General features: G+C 34.0%; 1 protein-coding gene across 1 annotated transcript; it reads left to right on the forward strand.

Moving 5' to 3' along the window:
* The first annotated feature begins 2,089 nt into the window (after positions 1–2,089).
* Positions 2,090–2,818, forward strand: LOC149822313 (putative LRR receptor-like serine/threonine-protein kinase At5g48740). Its single transcript, XM_089980253.1, has 3 exons — positions 2,090–2,217; positions 2,295–2,421; positions 2,606–2,818. Exons 1-3 carry the CDS (start codon positions 2,090–2,092, stop codon positions 2,816–2,818), a joined length of 468 nt encoding a protein of 155 aa, XP_089836379.1.
* Positions 2,819–11,160: the final 8,342 nt, after the last annotated feature.

Raw genomic sequence — 11,160 nt, forward strand, 5'->3', positions numbered from 1 at the left:
ATGGTAATCCACACTACATCCACAAAATGTCCATCAACCATGCAATTAAAATATTCTTTCCAATTGTTTCATTATTGGAAGGTGAATATGATTATTAATTTTTGTTAATCCAGATGATGTGGTAAAACCAGAAAAATGGTATGCATATCAGACAGAAACATATTCTCAATTTTCTCTTATGCATCCTTAACAACTTTGGAATCAGCCTGATAATCCACAGCTCTAGAAAATTGCAAAATCATTGATTTCATCATGCTGACTGCATTGAGTCTCTTAGCAGGATTATACTTGAAACAAATGCCAGTAACACAAAGCAAATCCCTTGCAATCTTGGACATGGTTTTACGGTGGTTTATTTTCCTTTCTTTTTCCTAGAGGTTTCTTTGTGATAAGTGTCTAGATTGCAAGTTTCAGCAATCCTGTTTCCTCTTTATCTATTTTATCTTTAATGCTTGCATAAGTGTCTATGTTTGTGAAGAGAGAGAGAGAGAGAGCAGTGTTTTCATGATGACTAGAGACTTTTCATATTAATGTTAATCAACATGTAACCTTGAAGTAGAGTTAAGGATGGATCAGGTTAGAGCAAAATAACATCAGTTGTCAACTGAAACATACTATGCTAAGAAGCTTCTTAATATGATGCACTGTTGCTATTAAAAGGAATAAATTGCATTTGAACTTTTAGTTACTTACTATCATGCCAAATCTGCAGGTGTTTCAATCGTCCAACCATCAAAACATTGTTTCTCTGGATGGATATTTCCATAAACCAGAAAATCAAACTTTAGCTCATGATCATCTATTCGATGAATCTTTGGCAGAAATCTTGCGTGGTATGTTGAAATATAAAGTGGAAAAATTATGTCTTTTTTTTATATTGTTGCATTTTCTTTGAAACTTTTGATACTCGCCTTAATTGTGAATCTCAGTAGTTTGAATTACTATCTGAATAAAATTCAGGTCACATTATTAAAAGAAGAAAAACAAGTTGGTTTGGCAAGTTGAAAGATGCAATTAATGATACAAAAGGTAAACATTTGTATCATTTTCATTAGATTATATTATTGTAGGCAGTTCACGGAATTTGTGAAGATTGCTTCAGGTTTTAAAAGTAAAAGAAGAAAAATGAATTGGCTTCGCAGATTGAAGATTGCAATTGATATTGCAAAAGGTAACTGAAGTTTCTCAATAATGCTATACACAATTCTTTACACTTGCAGCGTATTCATTTAGTTTCAGAAAGTGACACTTTTTTGGTTGTTGGGTGTGTATTTGAGCATGCTTACATGCATGTGTGTGGAAAATAATATCTTTACCCAGTTGGTGATGGTTATTTGCTGTGAAATGCAAAATTACGAAAGTTTTCTCCCAAAAAGTGCCTTAAATTTTGTGTTAAATGCAAAGCTATTTCATGAGTTCATACAGTTGGCAGAAAGACGTACGATTTGACTATTGAATTCTACCATGGGTAAGCATGTATATGTGTTGTATGTCTATGTTCATGTATGTATGAACGTTTGAATATGAATATGTATATGCATCTTTATGCACTGTAACTTGGCACCCATCTGTAACTTTTTACAGAAAACACAATAATTCAAGAAATGGTGATCACTTTGGTTTGCTCAGCCAGTTTTTTTATTAGACTAGATTATAGTTTTTTTGGGATTTTTTAAACATTTTTTATTTCTGGCATGTACTGGAGGCATGCATATCGTGGGATGACATTGCAGATTAAGAACAGATCTCAATATTTTTTATCACATTGCTATTTGATTTTACATTTTTGTAAATTTGCTTCATGTGAACCACAAACTCATATTGAGTCACTACTTAATGTTTTTTGTAAGTTTTTTTCTATTTATTTCAACTGTTTATGTATGTGTTTCCTCTTCTACATGGACCTTGCATTAGGTCTAATTTATTTTTAATTTGTTTCTTAGTCAAGACTTTTTCAATATGAACTCATTGTATATTGTTTATTTCTACATGTTAAAACTATCACTTATACTAACATACAAAATGTCTTCGGAACATGTTAGAATTGAACTTTCTACATAGTGTCAGTCCTGAAACAACGCATGGCAATATGAAGAGCAAGAACGTGCTTATGTTCCAGAACATGAACATAAAGCTACGTGGGTTTGTCACTATGCATAAACAAGCGGCGAATACAGAGGCTGTTTATGCAGAAACTGATTCACTCTTGAGATCACAGTAAACTTTTGACTAGATTTATCTTTCTACTGCTCTATATAGTATGCATATATTTCTTACTATTTTGATGTGTGCAGGGATCATTTAATTGATGATAATGATGTCTTCAACTTTGGGGTTGTCTTAATGGAGTTGATCTGTGGGACAACTTTTTTGAAGCAGCGCTGTCCCTGTGATCCATGCTCCTTTGATTTGGTTGAATGGGTACCTTCAAAACTCAATTGAAACTCTTATCCTGCTTGATATGTTGTAGCTTCCTTCATCATCTATCAATGGGATTAAACATGCATGCTCATGTAGACTTGCATACATACCACGCAGGCATGCAAACTGCACATGTGAATGTGCGCTAATTTATGATTTGTTTTTGTGATAATTTAAAATGCAGGTCAAATGTAACTTTGAAGCTGGCTGGTTCATGATTGTGGATGAAAGTCTAAAGCATGGGTACAATGCAAGAAGCATGGAACTGGTTGCTTCTGTTGCCTTAAGGTGTGTGGAAGATGATCCTTACCTTAGGCCATCAATGGCAGAGATTTTACATGAACTAGAAACAGCTTTTGATCTTGAACTTTTATGCTCTTGCTGCTGTTTCCATTGACATTTTCTTCTCGGAAAAATACAGTAGAAGAGACTTAGCAGAGCCCCAAAGGGAAAACAGTTTTAACTTGTCAAAACTGGGTTCAAACATTCTATTCCATGTATTTTGCCTTGGCGTCATGCTGGCTCACCAAGGGCATCTGTAAATTCCCCACTTTCTCAGTTATTCTCTTGAACTAGAATATTGGTTGTATGTAATATTTATGAGCCATCCATGAATTGTGTAAATGCTTCAAGAAAATGTTGTATAAACAATTATGTATTTTGGAAACAACTGCAGTACAGTTGGACAACATTGCAACTTTTTACTCCTAGAAACACGTTTTGAATCCCATTGAGTTTTTAATCGAAGATTTTTCTTCTGATTTGAAGATTGGCCAAAGTATTAGGGTTTATATTTAACATTGACCTGATACACTTCCCAATTGAAGGCTGCATGTGGCCCAGAGCTACCCATTGGTCCTGGTATGACATACAAGACTTTGAAGTTTACCCAATTCGCGGCAAATGTGGAGGTGAAACCGTTACATGGTTATCATTTTATTCTTGTCATGATTTGGGGACTCAACTAAATAACTCAACCCTACTGCTGAGTCCAAATTACGTGTGACAGCCATATCGAGAATTCAAACAGAAAATCACAAATATTGAGCAGAGCCTTTTGTGTTGCTCATGCGGCTTGGAAAAGATAAAGAAATTGTTGACATTTGTAAAAGTGTCTCCTGTTGCAAGCACAAATATTGCTGCTACTACAGAGCATTACTTGTTTTTTTTTTTTTGGAAGGCATGCTGGGGTTAGGCAGACCCCTACCAGATATCTCTTAAGCCCCGTGTGCAGAGGGATTCAAACCTGGGCCTTCAGCTTGGCACAGGACCCCGCTTACCACATGGGATACCACTTCAGTGGTACTACAGAGCATTACTTGGTCATAAAGAAATTGAGTAGCTTCAGTGTGGATAGTACTTGACCACAGTTTGTCATTGAATTGTCTGTTGTGCTTGAACAAGCTTGATCAACCTTCAATGTACACTTGAGACTTAAAACTAATTTCTCAATAACCAGCAAGTCCTCCTTTCTCAAGTCCACCAGCAGCCCCCTCAAGCCATCAAAGGCCACTAAGGTCCTTTCACTCAGCTAGTTGAATTTGGAGTTTCTTTCAAGTACACTTTCAACTAAATAATCATCTATGAGGATAGGAGGTCAATGGATGAGTAACTCTTTATCTTTGAGAAAAATAAAGCATGGTTGGATCTAATCCACCATCTGACTTGAATTTGAATCCGACTAGTCAGATTCAGTAGCCGAATCATGATATGAACAATAATTGGATCCGGACTCGGTCTTGAGTTTTGCATCCCATATGAGCCCAAATCTGATTATGTGTAAATGTAAAATTTTAAGCTAGTCGGTTTTGGATTCTTTGGTCTTATCTGATCCCATCTAAATCTCAATTTGTTGGTAATGCTTAGATCCAACCCGAGTCTAACTTGTTTACATCCCTAGATATATAGTCTAATTAACCTAAGAAAAGGAACAAGGTGAATGTTGGTTGGTTTATGAGATCTAATGTCTTAATGATGGAACTATCAAGAATGCAAAATGAATTTAATCTTCTTTATTGCTGTCAACAAAGAATGGTCGCTACCTATCCAAAAGTACATGCAATGGCCTATGTCACAAGGACATGGCACACTATGATATGTTGATTCAGACACAGATTCGTACAGCCAATAATATTTTAATGAAATAACATTTTAAATGTTGAAATACCAAAATATCAGCAATATTTTGAAATTATCATGATTTTCTCATGATATTTTTCAAAAACCCATATAATGCCAAAACTTTACGCTTACGTTTTTTGTTTTTCAATAGCTGCCTGTGTTTTCTATATTTTTAGTTGTATATCTTTTCCCACAAGAATTTTGTAACGATCCAAACCTTGTATGACGTTCTCATCATAGAATTGCACACTTTGAACATCTTTTCTTTACGTTCATTTCCTAAAGAACCTAGTGGTAGTTGTCCCAGTTGATAGGAATTAAGATTTGCAATATAAATCGTGTTTAAGGTCGTTGTGCACATGTAAATTCTAAGTTTTGTAAGTATGAAAAGTTACTCAATGGATATCTTATCACCTTCAAAGAATTGATGCGACAACTCGCTGCTCTCTAAGTACCAAGTTGCCTCATCTCACTGCCCTTTAGTTGTAACCATTTGCTATAAACAGAAAAGGTTAACCATTTAGTTTTTATTAATCGGTTGGAAAACAATAGAAACCTTTTTTTTCATATTCAAAGAAATATGAGGTAAGGTAAAAGGTCATTGGTAGTTTCTTTCATCTTTTTATGTACTCGTTGTAAGCTGCTTTGAGTCTTTCTATAATTCTTGCTAGATGCTATATAGTCAAAATATGTGATACATTCATGTTAGCTTCAAACGAGTCAACATACAAACATAACAAAAGAATAACTATACAAACGAGCAAACGTAACACTTACATCACTTGCCAACAAAGTTTCTTCACCAAATTCATACTCTTTTAACTTTTTGTGTTTTGTTGCATAACTTCTTCTTCCTCGTTAACATATTCTCATCACAAATTAAAATTATATATAAATACATACACGTATAATAGGACAAATATACACATATGACTCATCTTTTCACCTTAGGTTGCCCTATTTACGAACCATTTTTGGTGGATAGACATGTATAAGAGTCGATAGAGCGATGTGTGAAACATTATCCGTCATAAGAAGAAATGAATATGCATTATACGCAGCTTATATGATTCAACTATAAAGAACTTATTGCATTTATCCTCTGATAGTGTGTCCTCATATAAAATGCAAGCGATCACATAGAATCCTACTAACCTACCACTCTTTACAAGAGTATAATTGCTTCTTAATATCAATATTGTAACCATAAAATTAATCACGACCTTCGTATCGATATTGATGAAAATGCACTACTGACATACGTAGATGTTGTGCTTTTCTCTTAAGTTTTTCTACTTTTTCTTTTACTTTTGGCACCACAATGCCTGGCATATGTTGTCCAGTATTCTTTCTTTTTAAAAAAAGTTTTATCAGCAATATCGATACGAAGGCCATGATTAATTTTATGGTTACAATATTGATATTAAGAAGCAATTATACTCTTGTAAAGAGTGGTAGGTTAGTAGGATTCTATGTGAAGTGGAGAAAGAGAAAAAAAGCTTAAAGACGTGTAAGAAATGCAAGAGAGAGAGATAGAGAGTTCTCACTTCTCTTCACATATGCCATATAAACAATCTGCACTACCCCATCACTTTGCATATTTAACTAGTAATTGGAATACTTAGCCCAATAAATGGCTAATAATAACAAATATGCGCTCCACAAGATGTTATTGTTTCAATAACCAGAAAATTATTCTTTTAAGGACATGTTGCTTTCAGTTTTTGGGTGTGTCATGATCTATGTTACACAGACTCTTCTACCAGAGCACCTCACCTGCGTCGCACCCGCACCCGGGCGGATGCGACACTTGGACACAACTTCCTTTGTGTTAAGTGAAGTCAACCACACTGAGGTCCATTTCTATCCAAAAGTAGATTCAGATTGGCAGATGATTTCTCGGATTGGCGAATTATTTCTCCAAGAGTCATCCCCTCCAATGGCGAAGGCTTTCTTGACTTAGGAATTATAGTCATTGCTAACCTGCACAACACATAAATTTCATTGCATCATTGTATGTTACAACCACCTCCCCAAGTATATATTATTACAAATTATCACATTTGTTACACAATCACCAACATTGCAATTTATCATAATATTTGGCTTCATAAGTAAACATCGTAGTACGATTTAGCAAAATTAAGTACAACATGCGGTAACTTCATAATTACTCATCGCTACTGTATCAAACATATAAATTGTTGGTGCTTCAAACGTATAAATCGCACCCTTCATAAGTGCACTCTTGAGAATATGCTTCACAAACTTTAGCTCTGGCACTGTCTCCTTGAAAGAGCCGATGAGCTACATCATAAACCGCTTTTACGTATTTGTCTTCGATATAATTTATGACAAATACGTAAAAGTAATTTATGATATAGTACATCGGCTCTTCAAGGGGACAGTGCCTGAGCTGAAGTTTGTGAAGCATATTCTCAAGGTGCACCATTGCTAGAGTCTCTATCAGCCTCAGCCCGAGGGAAATGGTGCAATGGCCTGCCATTACTAATGAGCTCATTTTCTTGGAGAGGATGTATCCACAACTGCAGATAGAATCGCTTTGCAGCAGAAAATGAACTCGATGATGAATGATATAGATGTTTCGAGTACCTCTTTTGTAAAACTGGGAGTCTCTAAAAGATAGATATGCATTTGACGGAAATGCCCTTCCATAAATAATTGTCCACATTCCTGCACCTGGATTTCATTAGAAGCACGTCCCTAGTTACGAGGTTTCAATGAGAACAATGTCTTTGTGAATGAAATCGATTTGTATTTAATAAGTTGAGTCGATTTGTATCATTGAAGTAAAACCCAAAATTCTTAAACCTAAAACCTAAACCCCAATCACCCGTAAAAGCGATTAGAAAATATCATTGACATAGACATAGCCCGTAAAAGCAAATCACGATGGCACATGACCTTCATACGTCATTGTGTAAATCGTGATGGTACGTGTCATTCACTTAGACAAAGCTCATTGCCTAAAAGACAAACGTCATTGTGTAAATTGCGATGGTATAATGAATTACACAATGATGTCTATGTCAGCCACATCTAGATAAAAATCGCAGTGCATGAGTACAAATCGCATTTGTGCAAATCGTTTGAGTCGTTTGTCAAAATTTATGCAAAGAGACTCATTACTAGTATATTGCTTTTACGTTTCAGAATTCACCATTTCAGACATTTATCAATCATTGTGTAAATTGTGATAAGAACACAACTCGTAAAAGCAAATCAGTGGCATTTTCACTATACACAACGCTAAACGCTTGTTTGATTTTTATTTACGAACGTCGATCATTACAACGATTTGTTCAGTGGCAACAGTTTAGTCGATTTACCTTTGTTACGAAAATATTGTCTTAATATAACGCAATTCGATTATCAAACATGATACAAATCGATCAAGAAATTCCTGTTCATAGTTTATAAATTGATATACAGAATCAACATATAACTCAATATTTAGAATCAAAATAATAGCATATAAATTGATATTAAGAATCAAAACAATATCTTAAATTGATATCAATAATCAATATAGAAATCAGTATTAAGATTCAGAACAATATCTTAAATCGATTTGAAAATTCGTATTGATATCTTAAAAATTGATATTTAGAGTCAAAACAATATCTTAAATCGATATGAAAATTCCTATTGATATCTTAAAAATCGATATTTACAATCAAAACAATAACATATAAATCGATATTAATAATCAAAATAATATCTTAAATCGATATCAAGAATCAGCACACAAATCGATATTAAGATTTAGATCAATATCTTAAATCGATTTAGAAATTTGTTTTGATATCTTAAAATTTGATATTTAGAATCAAAACAATATCTTAAATCAATATTAAGAATCAAAACAATATCTTAAATTGATATGACATTTTCTATTGATATCTTAAAAATCGTTGTAATGTTTAGTCAATTTGCCTTTGTTACAAAAATATTGTCATAGTATAACGCAAATCGATGATCAAATACCATACAAATCGATATGGAAATTCCTATTGATTGCTTATAAATCGATATACAAAATCAACATATTAATCGAGGGTTTAGGTAGAGGGTTTAGTGTTTAGCTTTTAGGGTTAGGGTTTAAGGTTTAGGGTTAGGGTTTAGTAATATATTAAGGGTTTATGGTTTAGCATTATAGTTTAGTAAGATATTAAGGGTTTAGGGTTTAGGTTTAGGGTTAGGGTTAGAGTTTAGGTTTTAGGTTAAGGGTTTAGGGTTAACAGTTGAGGTTTAGGGTTTCAGGTTTTGCGGTTTTAGGGTTTAGGGTTTAGTAATATATTATGGGTTTAGCGTTAGGGTTTAGTGTGATATTAAGGGTTTAGGGTTAGGGTTTAGTAAGATATTAAGGGTTTAGTGTTTAGGTTATAGGATTAGGTATAATAATATATTATGCGATATGTGTACCGATTTGTAAAATATTAAGTGCTTTTTAGTGACAATTTGTTAGATATTTGTAGTATGTAATTGAAACTTGTATGTGAGGAATTTACATTGTAGATATATGAGGTGGCCATTTGCGTGTTCAAATCGTTGTTCATTTAGCGGTTCCTATGGAAATCGCTTTAAAGCATCGTACGTGTAATTAAATAGCTGTCACGTGAATCACTACCGTTAACAAGTATAAATCGTTATTGCATCAAACTTATAAATTGTTCTTGTTTTAAATGTACAAATCATTGCTTCAAACATACAAATCGATGTAGAAATCGCACCCTTCAGAAGTACATATCGTTGTAGCGTTTGGGCTTCAACAGTAAACAACGTTGTACAATTTAGCAAACTTGATTACAAATCATGGTAACTTTATAAATCATAAATCGCTATTGCATTAAATGTATAAATCATTGCTGCTTTAAATGTGTAAATCATAAATCATAACTCATAAATTGCCACAACGATTTTCCTTTGTTACAAAAATATGTGTCATTCATTTATAAACGAAATATATATGATAAGTCGTTTCTTTTATTCACACGGTAAATAACAACTCGATGCATACTATAGTGCGATGCAACTAACGATCATGACAGATAACATGAAGAATGATGTGCATCTAGATTTAATTTTGCATGGTCTGCATGAAGAAATCATTTTGCCTCATAAGTGCGCGTAGTTTTTATTTTCCTTCTCCTTTTCCTTTGCTTTTCCTTCTCTTCGTCATCCTTCTTCTTCTTTATCTTTAGTTTTTCCTCATCTTTCTTCATTTGCTTTTCATCTTCAATATCTGATGGATCACGCTTCGCATAATAAATATCCAACAATTTATTCCTGTCTTTTTCATTCTCAATGTTCATTATATTTTGGTACTTTACATAACCCTCATATATATCGGATTGGCGGATGATTTCTCCAAGAGTCATCCCCTCCAATGGCGAAGGCTTTCTTGACTTAGGAATTATAGTCATTGCTAACCTGCACAACACATAAATTTAATCGCATCATTGTATGTTACAACCACCTCCCCAAGTATATATTATTACAAATTATCACATTCGTTACACAATCACCAACATTACAATTTATCATAATATTTGGCTTCATAAGTAAACATCGTAGTACGATTTAGCAAAATTAAGTACAACATGCGGTAACTTCATAATTACTCATCGCTACTGTATCAAACGTATAAATTGTTGGTGCTTCAAACGTATAAATCACACCCTTCATAAGTACATATCGTTGTAACATTTTGTCTTCATAAGTAAACATCGTAGTACGATTTAGCAAACTTAAGTACAAATCGTGATAACTTCATAAATCATAAATACACATGACTACTGCTTCAAACGTATAAATCGTTGTTGCATCGAATGTTCAAATTGCTCCTTCAAACGTACAAATCATTGTAAAAATCGAACCCTTCATAAGTACATATCATTGTAAATCATAAATCGCTACTGCATTAAATGTATAAATCGGTGCTACTTTAAATGTATAAATCTTGAATCATAAATCGGCTAAATCGCTAATGCTTGAAACGTATAAATTGTTGTTGCATCGAACAAATCGTTACTGCACTAAATGTATAAATCATTGTTAAATTCAAACTTACAAATCGTTGTAGAATGTTAGCCTTCATAAGTACATATCGTTGTAATGTTTGGCCTTCATAAGAACAAATCGTGCTAACTGTTTTTTAATGCCCAAGAGGTGGATATGTACAAGTCGATTTATTTCAGTATGAAAATAGGTGTTATTTAGCATGAATAATATAACCGATTGTAAGATTTAATATTCAGATTTACATAACAAAAATCAATTTGTTTACATAACCAAACCTTACACAAAACTCACCAAAGGACACAAGTTTTGCTAATCCGACAGTGGAGGAGAAACACCTAGAAAGTAGATGCAATCGATGGTGGCAACGGTGCTCCGACTATGATCTGATGGCAGTAAGCGGCGAAAAGAGGTGCTTTGGAGGCAGTAGACGATGAAAAGGGGTGATCCGACGACAGCAGACGACGACAAAGGGTGATCCCGCGGCAGCAGACGACGTCAAAGGTTGCGTCGTCAAAGGGAGCTCCTGTTGCAACAGATGGTGCATCGTCAAAGGATGAGATAGAACGTTTAGGG

This window comes from Nuphar pumila, chromosome 11 (genome assembly GCF_984573655.1).
Source record: "Nuphar pumila chromosome 11, dmNupPumi1.hap1.1, whole genome shotgun sequence".
In the NCBI taxonomy this organism is placed as follows: Eukaryota; Viridiplantae; Streptophyta; class Magnoliopsida; order Nymphaeales; family Nymphaeaceae; genus Nuphar; species Nuphar pumila.